Raw genomic sequence first — 18,564 nt, forward strand, 5'->3', positions numbered from 1 at the left:
ACATTTTTAGAGCCCGGAAGGTAAGAAACCACAAAGTTAAAACGAGAGAAAAACAACGACCCACGAGCCTGTCTAGGATTCAATCGTTTGGCAGACTCGAGATAAGTCAGATTCTTGTGATCAGTCAAGACCACCACGCGATGCTTAGCTCCTTCAAGCCAATGACGCCACTCCTCGAATGCCCACTTCATGGCCAGCAACTCTCGATTGCCAACATCATAATTTCGCTCAGCAGGCGAAAACTTCCTGGAAAAGAAGGCGCATGGTTTCATCACCGAGCAATCAGAACTTCTCTGCGACAAAACAGCCCCCGCTCCAATTTCAGAAGCATCAACCTCGACCTGGAACTGAAGCGAGACATCTGGCTGACACAACACAGGGGCAGAAGAAAAACAACGCTTCAACTCTTGAAAAGCTTCCACGGCAGCAGAAGGCCAATTGACCACATCAGCACCCTTCTTGGTCAAATCGGTCAATGGTTTAGCAATACTAGAAAAGTTGCAGATGAAGCGACGATAAAAATTAGCAAAGCCCAGGAACTTTTGCAGACTCTTCAGAGATGTCGGCTGAGTCCAATCATGGATGGCCTGGACTTTAACAGGGTCCATCTCGATAGTAGAAGGGGAAAAAATGAACCCCAAAAATGAAACCTTCTGAACACCGAAGAGACACTTTGATCCCTTCACAAACAAAGAATTAGCACGCAGGACCTGGAACACCATTCTGACCTGCTTCACATGAGACTCCCAATCATCCGAGAAGACCAAAATATCATCCAAGTATACAATCAGGAATTTATGCAGGTACTCTCGGAAGATGTCATGCATAAAGGACTGAAACACTGATGGAGCATTGGCAAGTCCGAATGGCATGACTAGGTACTCAAAATGACCCTCGGGCGTATTAAATGCAGTTTTCCATTCATCGCCTCGCTTAATACGCACAAGATTATACGCACCACGGAGATCTATCTTGGTAAACCAACTAGCCCCCTTAATCCGAGCAAATAAATCAGATAACAATGGCAAGGGGTACTGAACTTTAACCGTGATGTTATTAAGAAGGCGATAATCTATACAAGGTCTTAGTGAACCATCCTTCTTGGCTACAAAAAAGAACCCTGCTCCCAATGGCGACGATGACGGGCGAATATGCCCCTTCTCCAAAGACTCCTTCACATAACTCCGCATAGCGGCGTGCTCAGGCACAGATAAATGCCTTTTGGGAATTTACTACCAGGAATCAAATTGATAGCACAATCACAATCCCTATGCGGAGGTAGGGCATCGGACTTGGGCTCCTCAAATACATCCCGGTAATCAGACAAGAACTCAGGAACCTCAGAAGGGGTGGATGATGAAATATTCAGAAATGGGACATCACCATGTATCCCCTGACAACCCCAGCTGGACACAGACATGGATTTCCAATCCAAAACTGGATTATGGACTTGTAGCCATGGCAACCCCAACACGACCACATCATGCAGATTATGCAGCACCAGAAAGCGAATAACCTCCTGATGTGCAGGAGCCATGCACATGGTCAGCTGGGTCCAGTACTGAGGCTTATTCTTGGCCAAAGGCGTAGCATCAATTCCTCTCAGTGGAATAGGACACTGCACGGGCTCCAAGACAAACCCACAACGCCTAGCATACTCCAAGTCCATCAAATTCAGGGCAGCGCCTGAGTCCACAAATGCCATGACAGAATACGATGACAAAGAGCAGATCAAGGTAACAGACAGAAGAAATTTTCACTGTACCATACCAATGGTGGCAGACCTAGCGAACCGCCTAGTGCATTTAGGACAATCAGAGATAGCATGAGTGGAATCACCACAGTAGAAACACAGCCCATTCTGACGTCTGTGTTCTTGCCGTTCCACTCTAGTCAAAGTCCTATCGCACTGCGTAGGCTCAGGTTTAAGCTCAGGTAATACCGCCAAATGGTGCACAGATTTACGCTCGCGCAAGCGTCGACCGATCTGAATAGCCAAAGATATAGACTCATTCAGACCAGCAGGCATGGGAAATCCCACCATGACATCCTTAAGGGCTTCAGAGAGACCCTTCCTGAAAATCGCTGCAAGCGCACCTTCATTCCATTGAGTGAGTACGGACCACTTTCTAAATTTCTGACAATATACTTCTATTTCATCCTGACCCTGGCACAGAGCCAGCAAATTCTTCTCTGCCTGATCCACAGAATTAGGCTCATCGTACAGCAATCCGAGCGCCAGGAAAAATGCATCGATATTACTTAATGCAGGATCCCCTGGCGCAAGGGAAAATGCCCAGTCCTGAGGATCGCCACGCAAAAAAGAAATAACGATTCTAACTTGTTGAACTGGATCACCAGAAGAACGAGGTTTCAAAGCCAGAAAAAGTTTACAATTATTTTTGAAACTCAGAAATTTATTTCTATCTCCAAAAAACAAATCAGGAATAGGGATTCTCGGTTCTAACATAGATTTCTGATCAATAATGTCTTGAATCTTTTGAATACGTGCAGTGAGATTATCCACACATGAAGACAGACCTTTAATGTCCATTGCAACACCTGTGTCCTGAACCACCCAAATGTCTAGGGTAAAAAAAAAAAGGGCAGAACACAGTGCAGAGAAAAAAAAAATGGTCTCAGAACTTCTTTTTTCCCTCTATTGAGAATCATTAGTACTTTGGCCTCCTGTACTGTCATGAAATGGTAATTCAGAACCACAATGGATGATGAAGTTCAGAGCACAAATAGTGACCTGACAATAACCCAAAAACATAGGACGAGCTCTGAGACGTGGGAACTCTGCCGACCGCAATCCCTATACTATCATACCACAACTAAAGGCGGCCGTGGATTGCGCCTAACGCTACCTATGCAACTCGGCACAGCCTGAGAAACTAGCTAGGCCTAAGAGGAAAACAAGCCTAACTTGCCTCAAAGAAATTCCCCAAAGGAAAAGGCAGCCCCCACATATAATGACTGTGAGTGAGATGAAAAGACAAACGTAGAGATGAAACAGATTTAGCAAAGTGAGGCCCGACTTTCTGAATAGACCGAAGATAGGAAAGGTAACTTTGCGGTCAACACAAAACCCTACTAACAACCACGCAGAGGGGGCAAAAAGACCCTCCGTACCGAACTAACGGCACAGAGGTACACCCTCTGCGTCCCAGAGCTTCCAGCAAGCAACAAAAACAAAAAGAGCACGCTGGACAGAAAAAACAGCAAACCAAAAAATAACACAAGCACAACTTAGCTTATGCAGAGCAGCAGGCCACAGAAACGATCCAGGAGGAAGCTAGACCCACACTAGAACATTGACAGGAGGCCAGGATCAAAGCACTAGGTGGAGTTAAATAGGAAACGTCTAATGACATCACCACATCACCTGAGGAAGGAGACTCAGAAGCCGCAGTACAACTTCCTTCCACCAACGGAAGCTCACAGAGAGAACCAGCCGAAATACCACTTGTGGCCACAGGAGGGAGCTCTGCCACAGAATTCACAACAGTCCTGGCCCCGTGGCCAACAGCACCAGACCTACCACCGAACCTCGCAAGTGTTTCATCTGCCATCAGACTGGTCATATCAGTCCCTCCTGCCCAACCAAGCAGAAGAACACCCCAGCCAAGGCCCCAGGGCCTAATGCAGCAGATCTTTTGGTGGGTGGTGTGGTTGGGAGGGTGTGTGACAACGTACAGCACGTCACTGTGGGAGGCCATGTTGCTACAGGCCTCAAGGACACCGGGGCTGAACGAACCCTCATCCGACCCGAACTGGCGGCCCCTGAAGAAATCATTCCGGGGAAAACCCTAACTGTCACTGGGATTGGGGGCATCAGCTGTCCCTTACCAATGGCCCGGGTTTATATTGATTGGGGTGCCGGGAGCGGGGTGAAGGAAGTGGGGCTGTCTGATAATTTGCCCACTGAGGTTTTGTTGGGGACTGATTGGGGGAGGATGGTTGCATACTACGTCCCTGACACCCCTCCCCAATCTACTAATGAGGGTAAAGTTAACCCTGATGATGATGATGATGGGAAATCGCATGTGTTACCTGACCATGCTTTATCTTGTAATGATGCATCTAATAACCATTTTTTTCCTAGGATTGATGGTGAAAATGTTGTACCTGTGCCAGCTGATCCTGATAATGATTTTTCTGTGAAGGTTAATGTGTCCATAGGTACAGGCGTGCCCAGCCACGTCGCTCTGCGGAGTGAGACGGCTGAGGAACCCCTAACAGGGGCAAGTGTCGGTGCTACAGGAAATGGGGAGATGCATGGGAACCGTGAGGAAGGTGATGCCATGAAAGTGACCAGTGCCACAAAGGAAGGTAACTGGCCCATAAGTAGCACTGCCCCTGGAGTGTTGGGGGTGGATGGGGAGGTAGAGCCCATAGCAGCGCCGGCTGATGGGTCTGTAGAAACCCCCAGGGAGACAGCCTACGTAGCTGCTGTCACCCGCAGTCAGAGTGCCTGGAACGCAGATAACTGTCTGCCTTCCGGACCCTCCTCAGTCATCACTGTGACTGAACCAGAGGTGGACCCAGAGCAGGTACAAGAGGGTTCCCGTGGAGAAGGGACCCTGACATCGCTTCTGGCTTCCCCTAGCCAGGAGTTTCAGGCCGCTCTGCACACAGATGCGAGCTGTTGTGAATTCTGTGGCAGAGCTCCCTCCTGTGGTCACAAGTGGTACTTCGGCTGATTCTCTCTGTGAGCTTCCGTTGGTGGAGGAAAGTGGTACTGCGGCTTCTGAGTTTCCTTCCTCAGGTGATGTGGTGAAGTCATTAGGTGCTGCTCTATTTAACTCCACCTAGTGCTTTGATCCTGGCCTCCAGTCAATGTTCTAGTATTGGACCTGTTTCCTCCTGGATCGTTCCTGTGGCCTGCTGCTCTGCATAGCTAAGTTCCTCTTTGCTATTTGTTTGCTGTTTTTTTCTGTCCAGCTTGTCAATTTGTTTTTTTCTGCTTGCTGGAAGCTCTGGGACGCAGAGGTTGTACCTCCGTGCCGTTAGTTCGGTACGGAGGGTCTTTTTGCCCCCTTTGCGTGGTTTTTGTAGGGTTTTGTGTTGACCGCAAAGTTACCTTTCCTATCCTCGCTCTGTTCAGAAAGTTGGGCCTCACTTTGCTAAATCTATTTCATCTCTACGTTTGTCTTTTCATCTTAACTCACAGTCATTATATGTGGGGGCTGCCTTTTCCTTTGGGGTATTTCTCTGAGGCAAGGTAGGCTTATTTTCTATCTTCAGGCTAGCTAGTTATTCAGGCCGTGCCGAGTTGCATAGGGAGCGTTAAGCGCAATCCACGGCTGCCTTTAGTGTGGTTGGAGAGGATTAGGGATTGCGGTCAACAGAGTTCCCACGTCTCAGAGCTCGTTCTTGTTTTTTGGGTTATTGCCAGGTCACTGTATGTGCGCTGACCTCTATGTCCATTGTGGTACTGAATTACCTTTCATAACAGTACTGGAGGTCATGAGTACTAATGATTCTCAATAGAGGGAAAAAAGAAGTTCTGCGACCATTTTTTTTCTCTGCACTGTGTTTTACCTTTTTTTTCCCCTAGACATTTGGGTGGTTCAGGACACAGGTGTAGCAATGGACATTAAAGGTCTGTCTTCATGTGTGGATCAGCTCACGGCAAGAGTACAAAGTATTCAAGACTTTGTGGTTCAGAATTCTATGTTAGAACCGAGAATTCCTATTCCTGATTTGTTTTTTTGGAGATAGAACTAAATTTCTGAGTTTGAAAAATAATTGTAAACTATTTCTGGCTTTGAAACCTCGCTCCTCTGGTGACCCAGTTCAACAAGTTAGGATCGTTATTTCTTTTTTGCGTGGCGACCCTCAGGACTGGGCATTTTCTCTTGCGTCAGGAGATCCTGCATTAAGTAATATCAATGCGTTTTTCCTGGCGCTCGGATTGCTGTACGATGAGCCTAATTCTGTGGATCAGGCAGAGAAGAATTTGCTGGCTCTGTGTCAGGGTCAGGATGAAATAGAGGTATATTGTCAGAAATTTAGAAAGTGGTCCGTACTCACTCAGTGGAATGAAGGTGCGCTCGCAGCTATTTTCAGAAAAGGTCTCTCTGAAGCCCTTAAGGATGTCATGGTGGGATTTCCTATGCCTGCTGGTCTGAATGAGTCTATGTCTTTGGCCATTCAGATCGGTCGACGCTTGCGCGAGCGTAAATCTGTGCACCATTTGGCGGTATTACCTGAGCTTAAACCTGAGCCTATGCAGTGCGATAGGACTTTGACCAGAGTTGAACGGCAAGAACACAGACGTCTGAATGGGCTGTGTTTCTACTGTGGTGATTCCACTCATGCTATCTCTGATTGTCCTAAATGCACTAGGCGGTTCGCTAGGTCTGCCACCATTGGTACGGTACAGTCAAAATTTCTTCTGTCCGTTACCTTGATCTGCTCTTTGTCATCGTATTCTGTCATGGCATTTGTGGACTCAGGCGCTGCTCTGAATTTGATGGACTTGGAGTATGCTAGGCGTTGTGGGTTTTTCTTGGAGCCCTTGCAGTGTCCTATTCCATTGAGAGGAATTGATGCTACGCCTTTGGCCAAGAATAAGCCTCAGTACTGGACCCAGCTGACCATGTGCATGACTCCTGCACATCAGGAGGTTATTCGCTTTCTGGTGTTGCATAATCTGCATGATGTGGTCGTGTTGGGGTTGCCATGGCTACAAGTCCATAATCCAGTATTAGATTGGAAATCCATGTCTGTTTCCAGCTGGGGTTGTCAGGGGGTACATGGTGATGTCCCATTTCTGACTATTTCGTCATCTACCCCTTCTGAGGTTCCTGAGTTCTTGTCTGATTACCGGGATTTATTTGATGAGCCCAAGTCCGATACCCTACCTCCGCATAGGGATTGTGATTGTGCTATCGATTTGATTCCTGGTAGTAAATTCCCAAAAGGTCGACTGTTTAATTTGTCTGTGCCTGAGCACGCCGCTATGCGGAGTTATGTGAAGGAGTCTTTGGAGAAGGGGCATATTCGCCCGTCATCGTCGCCATTAGGAGCAGGGTTCTTTTTTGTAGCTAAGAAGGATGGTTCACTGAGACCTTGTATAGATTACCGCCTTCTAAATAAGATCACGGTTAAATTTCAGTATCCCTTGCCATTGTTATCTGATTTGTTTGCTCGGATTAAGGGGGCTAGTTGGTTCACCAAGATAGATCTTCGTGGTGCGTATAATCTTGTGCGTATTAAGCGAGGCGATGAGTGGAAAACTGCATTTAATACGCCCGAGGGCCATTTTGAGTATCTAGTAATGCCATTCGGACTTGCAAATGCTCCATCAGTGTTTCAGTCCTTTATGCATGACATCTTCCGAGAGTACCTGGATAAATTCCTGATTGTGTACTTAGATGACATTTTGATCTTCTCGGATGATTGGGAGTCTCATGTGAAGCAGGTCAGAACGGTGTTTCAGGTCCTGCGTGCTAATTCTTTGTTTGTGAAGGGATCAAAGTGTCTCTTTGGTGTTCAGAAGGTTTCATTTTTGGGATTCATCTTTTCCCCTTCTACTATCGAGATGGACCCTGTTAAGGTCCAAGCCATCCATAATTGGACTCAGCCGACATCTCTGAAAAGTCTGCAAAAGTTCCTGGGCTTTGCTAATTTTTATCGTCGCTTCATCTGCAATTTTTCTAGTATTACTAAACCATTGACCGATTTGACCAAGAAAGGTGCTGATGTGGTCAATTGGTCTTCTGCTGCTGTGGAAGCTTTTCAAGAGTTGAAGCGTCGTTTTTCTTCTGCCCCTGTGTTGTGTCAACCAGATGTTTCGCTTCCGTTCCAGGTCGAGGTTGATGCTTCTGAGATTGGAGCAGGGGCTGTTTTGTCGCAGAGAAGTTCTGATTGCTCGGTGATGAAACCATGCGCCTTCTTTTCCAGGAAGTTTTCGCCTGCTGAGCGAAATTATGATGTGGGCAATCGAGAGTTGCTGGCCATGAAATGGGCATTCGAGGAGTGGCGTCATTGGCTTGAAGGAGCTAAGCATCGCGTGGTGGTATTGACTGATCATAAGAACTTTACTTATCTCGAGTCCGCCAAGCGGTTGAATCCTAGACAAGCTCGTTGGTCGTTGTTTTTTGCCCGTTTTGACTTTGTGATTTCATACCTTCCGGGCTCTAAAAATGTGAAGGCGGATGCTCTGTCTAGGAGTTTTGTGCCCGACTCTCCGGGTGTATCTGAGCCGGCGGGTATCCTCAAAGAGGGAGTAATTGTGTCTGCCATCTCCCCTGATTTGCGGCGGGTGCTGCAAAAATTTCAGGCTAATAAACCTGATCGTTGCCCAGCGGAGAAACTGTTTGTCCCTCATAGGTGGATGAATAAAGTTATCTCTGAGGTTCATTGTTCGGTGTTGGCTGGTCATCCTGGAATCTTTGGTACCAGAGAGTTAGTGGCTAGATCCTTTTGGTGGCCATCTCTGTCGCGGGATGTGCGTACTTTTGTGCAGTCCTGTGGGATTTTTGCTCGGGCTAAGCCCTGCTGTTCTCGTGCCAGTGGGTTGCTTTTGCCCTTGCCGGTCCCGAAGAGACCTTGGATACATATCTCTATGGATTTTATTTCAGATCTTCCCGTCTCTCAAAAGATGTCAGTCATTTGGGTGGTCTGTGATCGCTTCTCTAAGATGGTCTATTTGGTACCCTTGTCTAAATTGCCTTCCTCCTCTGATTTGGTGCCATTGTTTTTCCAGCATGTGGTTCGTTTACATGGCATTCCAGAGAATATCGTTTGTGACAGAGGTTCCCAGTTTGTTTCGAGGTTTTGGCGAGCCTTTTGTGGTAGGATGGGCATTGACTTGTCTTTTTCCTCGGTTTTCCATCCTCAGACTAATGGCCAGACTGAACGAACCAATCAGACCTTGGAAACATATCTGAGATGCGTTGTTTCTGCTGATCAGGATGACTGGGTGTCCTTTTTGCCTCTGATGTCCATGCTCCCGATCTTGTTCGTGCCTTTCATATGGCTCATCCTGGTCGTCCTGGGAGCTCTGGTGAGGGTTCGGTGACCCCTCCTCAAGGGGGGGGGTACTGTTGTGAATTCTGTGGCAGAGCTCCCTCCTGTGGTCACAAGTGGTACTTCGGCTGATTCTCTCTGTGAGCATCCGTTGGTGGAGGAAAGTGGTACTGCGGCTTCTGAGTTTCCTTCCTCAGGTGATGTGGTGAAGTCGTTAGGTGCTGCTCTATTTAACTATTTAATTATGTTTTAGGTTCTATTTAACTCCACCTAGTGCTTTGATCCTGGCCTCCAGTCAATGTTCTAGTATTGGACCTGTTTCCTCCTTGATCGCTCCTGTGGCCTGCTGCTCTGCATAGCTAAGTTCCTCTTTGCTATTTGTTTGCTGTTTTTTTCTGTCCAGCTTGTCAATTTGTTTTTTTCTGCTTGCTGGAAGCTCTGGGACGCAGAGGGTGTACCTCCGTGCCGTTAGTTCGGTACGGAGGGTCTTTTTGCCCCCTTTGCGTGGTTTTTGTAGGGTTTTGTGTTGACCGCAAAGTTACCTTTCCTATCCTCGCTCTGTTCAGAAAGTTGGGCCTCACTTTGCTAAATCTATTTCATCTCTACGTTTGTCTTTTCATCTTAACTCACAGTCATTATATGTGGGGGCTGCCTTTTCCTTTGGGGTATTTCTCTGAGGCAAGGTAGGCTTATTTTCTATCTTCAGGCTAGCTACTTTCTCAGGCCGTGCCGAGTTGCATAGGGAGCGTTAGGCGCAATCCACGGCTGCCTTTAGTGTGGTTGGAGAGGATTAGGGATTGCGGTCAACAGAGTTCCCACGTCTCAGAGCTCGTTCTTGTTTTTTGGGTTATTGCCAGGTCACTGTATGTGCGCTGACCTCTATGTCTATTGTGGTACTGAATTACCTTTCATAACAGCGAGCCTAGAGAGTTTGAGACAACTTGCCAGGACGCACTTCTCCGAGACTGATAAGGAGAAGGTGTTCTGGGAACAAGGAAGGTTGTACCAGGAGACAGTACCCGGAGAATCACAAAAGGAGTGGTTGAGGGAAAGACAGCTGGTCGTCCCGCAGCAATTCCGGGGTGAGTTGTTGCGGATTGCCCATGAGATCCCGCTAGCTGGACACTTGGGGATCAGCAAAACTAAGGCCCGGCTGTCTCAACACTTCTATTGGCCTAAGATGGGGACAGATGTGTCGAACTACTGCCGCTCCTGTATCACTTGTCAAAGAGTGGGGAAGGCGGGGCCTGCTCTTAAGGCTCCCCTGATCCCTTTGCCAGTGATAGAGGAGCCTTTCCAGAGGATCGCGGTGGACATTGTAGGCCCGCTGGCCGTCCCCAGCAGCTCTGGAAAGCAATACATCCTTACTGTGGTGGACTACGCTACCCGGTACCCAGAGGCAGTAGCTCTGTCATCAACTAGGGCAGATAAGGTGGCGGATGCCCTGTTGGCCATCTTTTCACGTGTACGGTTTCCCAGGGAAATGCTTACTGATCAAGGGACCCAATTTATGTCTCGCCTAATGGAGGCTCTCTGTAAGAGAATGCAGGTGAAGCACCTGGTATCGAGTGCGTTTCACCCACAGACCTATGGCTTGTGTGAACGCTTCAATGGTACCCTCAAACAGATGCTGCGCATGCTGGTTGAGACTCAAGGGCGCGACTTGGAGCGGTACCTCCCACACCTGCTGTTCGCTTACCGAGAGGTTCCGCAGGCCTCGACGGGGTTCTCCCCCTTCGAGCTCCTGTACGGCAGGCGAGTCCGGGGACCCCTTGGGTTGGTAAGAGAATCCTGGGAAGAGGAGCCGAACCCTTCTGAAGTGTCCATAGTGGAGTATGTCATGCGCTTCCGTGACAAGATGCAGACCTTGACGCAGTTGGTGCATGACAACATGATGCAGGCTCAGGCTGATCAGAAGCACTGGTACGACCAGAACGCCCGGGAGCGGACCTACCACGTGGGTCAAAAGGTGTGGGTGCTGGTCCCCATACCAACGGATAAGCTTCAGGCAGCCTGGGAGGGCCCATACGTCGTCCACCAACAGCTCAACCCGGTCACTTACGTGGTCACGCTTGACCACGCTTGGGGTAGGCGAAAGGCCTTTCACGTCAACATGATGAAGGCTCATCACGAACGTGAACCTTTCGTCCTACCGGTCTGCAGCTTGCCCAAAGACGGTGAGGAAGACACCCTCCTGGACATGCTGGCCCAAGCCAAGGCCAATGGGTCCATCGAGGACGTGGAGGTAAGCGACTCGTTAACTGAACCCCAGCGGTTGCAGTTGCAAACCACACTGGAACCCTTCCGGTTCATGTTCTCCAACCGACCTGGGAGGACTCAGTTAGCAGTCCACGAGGTGGACACCGGGAATCACGCCCCACTACGTCGAACACCCTATCGAATCTCTGACCAGGGGCAGCAGATTATGCGCCAAGAGATCGATGAGATGTTACAACTGGGGGTGATTCGACGGTCAAAGAGCGCGTGGGCATCACCTGTAGTTCTTGTGCCAAAGAAGGACTGGACCACCCGATTCTGCGTGGACTACAGGGGGCTCAACGCCATCACAGCCTCCGACGCGCACCCAATGCCGCGCATCGAGGAGCTGCTGGATAAGTTAGCTGGCGCAGATTACCTAACAATAATGGATCTGAGTAGCGGATACTGGCAGATTCCCCTGAGCCCCGAGGCGCAGGAGAAGTCCGCCTTTATCACGCCCTTCGGACTGTACGAGTCCACGGTCATGCCCTTCGGCATGAAGAATGCCTTTGCCACTTTCCAGCGGATGGTCAATCTTTTGCTTCAGGGACTGGAGAAGTACGCAGTGGCATACTTGGATGACATTGCCATCTTCAGTTTCTCCTGGGAGGAACACCTGCAGCATCTCGAGGAGGTGCTCAGGCGAATTCACCAAGCAGGACTGACTATCAAGCCCGGAAAGTGCCAGATGGGGCACCGGGTAGGCGGGAACACCCTGAAGCCAGAGCCTGACAAAGTGGGAGTGATCGTGAACTGGCCCACTCCCGTGACCAAGAAACAGGTGATGTCCTTCTTGGGCACTGCAGGGTACTATAGGCGCTTCGTACAGCACTATAGTAGCCTGGCAAAACCTTTGACGGACCTCACCAGGAAGAAGCTACCCCACATCGTCAACTGGACAGATGGCTGTGAGGTGGCCTTCCAGGCGTTGAAAACCGCACTGTGTAACGCCCCTGTGTTGAAAGCAGTCGACAGCAGTCGACCGTTCTTGGTGCAGACCGATGTCAGCGAGTTTGGCCTTGGTGCTGTGCTCAGCCAGGTTGACTCGGAGGACCAAGAGCACCCCGTGTTATACCTGAGCCGGAAGCTTTTGCTGAGGGAAGTGGCCTACTCCACCATCGAGAAGGAGTGCCTGGCCATAGTCTGGGCTCTACAGTGCTTGCAGCCCTACTTGTACAGTCGCCCCTTCACTGTGGTTACCGACCACAACCCTCTGCGCTGGCTAAACGCCATGTGTGGAACCAACGGCAGGTTGCTGCGCTGGAGCCTTGCCCTTCAGCAGTTTGACTTCACCATTGAACACAAAACGGGCAAAGAGCATGGGAATGCAGATGGACTCTCCCGCCAGGGTGAACCTACTGAGGTGCCCATGGAGGCATACCATGGGGTACTGCCTCCCTAGCGCACACCAAAAGGGGGAGGTGTCACGATATGGTATGAAATATCATAAGTAGTTCTCTTGCTAGCCTGCGTGGGCTAAGCCCCCCTTGTTGGAGTGATGCTGCAACAGTTTGTAGCTTCAAATTCCTTCCCTTTCACTCAGCCAAGAGCTGCTTTGCCAATGTAGATGGGGGAGGAAGAGTTTATTACCTCTAGCTCAGAGAGCCGAAGTATTTACGACCAGCATTCTTGCAGTGGAAAGTGACAGGCTAGAACTGGATTCTAACTTTCCAGAAATGCATGGAAGTCCTTTGTCTTGTTTTGTTAAGATATTACACAACCCGTTTACGTAAAAAACACGAAAATATATATTCTTTACACCCCTCGGTGGATCTATTCACCACGTAAAACCTGAGCTTCTACCTCCGTCTGGTAAAGAAGTAGCGTTTTCTCTGTAAATATGTATCCCAGATAGGACATATTTGATCTCATTAGAATGCTCACGTTAATCCGAGATGAATGCTAGGTTTGTTATGACTCTGACATGTTTTGTAGTGAAGTTATAGAAATCAGAGAAAATAGTTTAAAGTTTACCCAGAATGTAGAGAGAGGAGGGTCTGGAGAAGCCAGCCTTTCTGTGATGTCACAGCCTTAAAGTTTTAAGTTTGTGGCAGGCTCCCCAGCTCAGTCTTCTGCTTGATTTCTTCTTCTGGACTTCTTGTCTTCTCCTGAAGCCCGCAGCACGTCCAAATGAGCTGGGACGTATGGTTGCCTGCCATGCTTTGAACATGTGAGTGTTATCTTTTCTCCTTTATTCCCTTTATGTTATAATTACATATTTGCAATTGTCTCATTTGTAACCTCTTTATAAAATATTTTTGATAAAGCATTGCCTAATTTTTATGGAATATAATATTTAATATTAGTTTGTTCTCCTGTTCTAAACCGTACCCTAAGTCTTCTGAAGGGAAATACGCTACTGTTGTGTTGGGTTAGCTTCGGACCCGTTTAATCGAAGCTGGTGGCAGTGATACCGTGTGCAGACTGTTGAGTGATGCTGTAGCGGCTGCGGCGTTGATAATTATTGTTCCTGCCTGAGTGGGAGTAGTTATCGCGTCGCTGCAGCGTGTCATATAGCCAGTACATAGCAGGCAGCCTTTCTGGCGACTAATTACCCAGGGTGCAGTACCTAATCTGACCTGAGAGTAAGGGGGGCACCAGAGAGCTGCAAGTGTTAAGTGGAACTGTAAGCGGGATATACATAAATCCCTGCAGTTTGTGGTATATTGAAAGCAGTGGGATACCTAGAATAAGCCCCTGCTGTAAACTAAGAGGTCAATAGCCTTGTGTGTGTTTTCTCATCACATTGTTAGCAGTGGAGGGATAACTAAGATAAGTCCCCCTGCACATGTGATAGCCGTCTGTTGGCCCAAAGCCACCCCGACTCGTGACGTAGGGGTGACGGTCACGGTGTGAATTGTGATAAATTGGTGGCAGCAGTCAGGGGAATCCTGACAGTTTGTATTGAACTTTGTAGCGGATGGGCAACCAGTGCAACGACTGGCACAGAGTAGAGGCACCAGTGTAACGGTTGGTGAGGAATATGATTCTGGCTGTTGCATTCAGGATGGATTGGAGGAGAGAGTTTGATAAGAGGGAATCTGATTAGTAGAGAGTTGCAATAGCCTAGACGAGAATGAATAACAGTGACATTAGGCATTCTTGATGAGTGAAAGGCAGAATGAAGCTGAGGGTGTGTTAGATTATTGGAGGAGATTTATAAATGTAGAGCATGAGAATACAGATTGACTCTGGATGACAGGAAGACGCTATGTTCAAACAATTATTGTTTTGTTGTTGAGTTAATAAAGTTAAAAAGGAAGAAAAAAAGGCTTACAGTGTGGAGATTAATTGTAGATAACGCATCGTTCCACAGATCAGATGCTTTTGCCTGGAGTGTGTGTACTATTGTGAGGGAAGAAAATATAAATTTTCATATTTCCATAGTTCATTCTTAATCTACTTAGACTGCTGAATTAAGTGTTTTATGTGCTGTCCTAGAGTTGGAAGTAGATGAGCAAGAGAACATTTACAGTTTTTCTGATTATTCAGTTACGTCATTAACTGTCTTGCACAGCTGTGGGATGAATGCGATGTCACTACTGGTGCTGACACTGCAGATGGGATGGGACTTAAAACTGTAGAAAAATCAGTATAGACTTTAGTGAGTAAAGATCCAGCTCTCACCAAGGCTATTTTTCTTCAGATTAATAACTGATAATGGATTCTTCTATCAACATCATCAGTGAAGAAGAACTCCAGAACATTCAGTCGGCTTTACAAGAAGGAGACATCTGTAGAGCAACTGAAAGACTCACAGAATCCCTCAGGGAAATAGAAAATGCCCCGTTGAACATTGCTATCACGGGTGAGTCAGGAACAGGAAAGTCCACTTTTGTCAATGCCATCCGTGGCATGGGCGATGAAGAAGAAGGCTCGGCCAAAACTGGTGTGGTAGAGACAACAGAGGTGCCAACTCTATACAACCATCCTCAGTATCCTAATGTAACTGTTTGGGATCTTCCAGGAATAGGAACTCCAAATTTTGTGGCAAAGAGTTATCTCAAGTCTGTTGAATTCAGTCGTTATGACTTTTTCATCATCTTATCATCGGAACGTTTTAAGCAAAATGACATTGACTTAGCAAAAGCGATTCAAGCTATGAACAAGAAATTCTACTTTGTGAGATCCAAAGTTGACTCTGACGTACATGCTTCCATGATCCGAAGGAAGAAGACGTTCAATGAAGAGAATGTGCTCAATGAAATTAGAAATAGCTGCATTCAAAGTCTTATAGAAGGGGGAATCCCACAGCCCCAAGTGTTTCTCCTCTCAGTCCTGGACCTGGACAAATACGACTTCCACAAAATGCAGGACACTCTAGAAAAGGAACTTCCAGAACACAAGAGACACATATTCCTGATCTCTCTACCCCACATTTCTCTGCCAGTCCTTGAGAAGAAGCGTCAGGCTTTCAAGAAGGACATATGGAAGTTGGCTCTTCTTTCTGGTGAAGTGGCTATGGTCCCAGTACCAGGTCTGTCTGTGGCTTGTGATATAGGAATCCTGGTGAAAGCCATGACAAGCTATAAGAATGCATTTGGCTTGGATGAAAACTCTTTGGAAAAGTTGGCTTACAAGTTTGGTAAAGACGTCAGTGAATTAAAATCAGTGATCAAGTCCCCTTTTGTTTTAAAAGAGATAAATAAAGAGTTTGTCGCCACTTTAATAGCCAGAGGGGCCGCAGGGGGTCTCATGATAGTTGAGTATTTTGCTAGTAATGTCCCAGTGGTAGGTAGCCTGGCAGCAGGGGGCATCTCCTTTGGTACCATTTATTGGATGCTCGATGGCTTTCTTAAAGAGATTGCTGAAGATGCAGTGCGTGTTCTTACGAAGGCATTGGAGTCACCCGTTTAGGCATCTTTATCCTATACAATAATATATAGAAAATACTACTAGACATGGGATACAATGAAAACATTTTTGACAAAGTAATTAAAAACTGATTCAATGATTTATAAACGTGAGGCAACAAAGTTTTACATTATCTTTGTGTTTGCTATCGTAGATTTAAAGTTGACACCTTCAGTGGAGGGGAATATATATATTTTTCTTACTGTACTTTTTTCACTTTACTTTTGAGATTCTTTAAAAATTTCGCACTTTGTTATTGCCTTACAGCCAAATTGTCTATTGTTGGACAATTACTCGATCTGACTGAGAATATGTCTCTTATCTGTCTTTTACTGATCTCCTTTCAGCTGATTTATGACCACATGAAAGTTCAGCCGTCCTTCGATGTAGTCTGTGGTCATAAATCAGCTGAGAGGATCTCCGTAAAAGATGGATAAGAGTTACAACCTCTCATTCACAAGGAGCTCACTGACAGATTCAAAGGTTTGTTTACACAGGACGACCTGGCATAATAAGGCTTGACCAAGGACCAGGCAGGTCTGAAACATGTTGCCTGGGAGCGCAGCGGATATTTCTTTTCTGCCTTTTAATTTTTGTGCTGTTGTGTTCAACCATAATTTGTGCCTTCATGATGAGGCTTCATGCACACAACCTGGTGATACTTGTATAGGTAAAACTAGTACCGGTGAGATCCATGGTCGGTGTCCGTGTGGCCATGTGCTGCATCCATGTGTCCATGTGACATCTGTATATCCGCGTGCTGTCCGTGCGCAATCTGCGGGCTGTCCGTGTGCAATCAATGTGCTGTCAGTGTGACCCGTATGGAATGAAATGCAGCATAAAAATTAAAAAGTTTTATGTATCAAAGATGTTCAGAGATAGATAGCGATGAGGAACATGATAGATACATAGAAGAGAAATATGTCTGTGTGCTATATAATCAGTGCTTTGTATGTTTCTTTCTCTGTACTTGTTTTTGATTTCTAACTAATTAAATTGCATTAAAAAAACAATCTGTGTGGACTCCCGTGTAATTTTTATAACCAGCAGAGGGAAAGCTGACCGCTTGTGGCTAATATTAATAATCTGGGAAAGGGGCCTTTAGACCTAAATGTTGCCAGGATATTAATAATAGCGCACAGCTGTTTGCTTAACCTTTACTGGTTAGTTTATAGGGGTACTCCAAAAAAGTGATGTAGGGTCTCCCTATAAATTCTAACCAGGAAAGGCTAAACTGACAGCTGTGGGTTAATATTAATAGCCTGGGAAGGGGTCATGGATATTGTTCCCCCTTCCCAGCCTAATAACATCAGCCCTCAGTAGCCCCAGAAATGGTGCATCAATAAGATGCACCAAATCTGGCAATTATCCTCACTCTTCCCACTTGCCCTGGTGCGGTGATAAGTGGGGTAATAGGGTTGGGGTTGATGTCAGCCCAGGGATTAGTATGGAGAGGTGTTTATCAGACACCCCCATTAATAACCCCATAGTCATACTACATAGCCAGAAAAAAGACTTTTAATTGAAATAAAAGACAGCCCACCCTCATTTTCCAATTTATTACATAAAAATTCCTATTGTTCTAATCTCGGAAAGGGGACAATATCCTAAAAAGTTCCCAGGCTATTAATTACAGCTTACAGCTGTTTTCTTAGCCTCTACTGGTTAATTTACAGGGGACCCCAGAAAAAAATAACGTAGGGTCCTGCGTGTGGCTAGGGAACTTCAACACAGCTTCCCAAACATGTGATAAACCCCAGTTCATTTATGTTTTAAGGAGGGGGGAGGGGTAATCACTTTTTTCACACAGGGCCCTGTAGGTTTGGATTTCTTGTCCCCTTAATATTAAAGACCTTTATTTATAAACTAAATTTTGTAGATACTTGTTTTATCTTTGTCTAATATTTACATTTGTCTGGTGATTGGAAACATTTAATTGTGACAAACATGCAAAATAATAGGAAATCAGGAAGGGGGTGAACACTTTTTCACACAACTGTAGTTTCTATCTATCACACTATATATAAGCACCTGCCTATGAGGTACAACCAACAACTTGAATAAGTAAATACGACAAAAGAGGTCTCCGAATCTAGACGATCTGTCCATAGATGGGAAAAAAAGGAGAAGAAACCAGATATGAAAAGGAAGCTACTCCGAGTGAAGGGCCACAGCTTATAACACACAGAAACCAATGCGACTTTTAGGGTTTGTCTTGCAGACAACTATAAAACATTATACTCAAGTCTGAAATGTTGAAATGTTATAAAGGTCCAAAAAGACACCTGCGATCCCCGGATATCCTAAGGCTACGGTCATGGCCCAAAAACCTGTCCGATCTTCATCCAAAAAATATCAGATGTTTTTTCATCTCTATTGTCCCCTGTATGCCATCTTATATTATGCATCCAATTTACAAGACCAAAATCAGTTCCCTACGTCAAGAATGGTACTGTATTTTCTGGCGTA

The 18,564-nt window shown here is 46.6% G+C and overlaps 1 protein-coding gene across 1 annotated transcript in view; it reads left to right on the forward strand.

Annotated features, from left to right (window-relative positions):
• LOC138651274 (interferon-inducible GTPase 5-like) overlaps window positions 1–17,108 on the forward strand; it is a 65,022-nt gene extending 47,914 nt beyond the window's left edge. Inside the window, exon 2 of the mRNA XM_069741348.1 lies at window positions 14,888–17,108. Coding sequence (XP_069597449.1) covers window positions 14,902–16,098 — 1,197 coding nt within the window. The 5' untranslated portion in view covers window positions 14,888–14,901 and the 3' untranslated portion in view covers window positions 16,099–17,108. The remainder of the gene's footprint in view (window positions 1–14,887) is intronic.
• Window positions 17,109–18,564: the final 1,456 nt, after the last annotated feature.

This window comes from Ranitomeya imitator, chromosome 10, assembly GCF_032444005.1.
Source record: "Ranitomeya imitator isolate aRanImi1 chromosome 10, aRanImi1.pri, whole genome shotgun sequence".
Classification (NCBI taxonomy): Eukaryota; Metazoa; Chordata; class Amphibia; order Anura; family Dendrobatidae; genus Ranitomeya; species Ranitomeya imitator.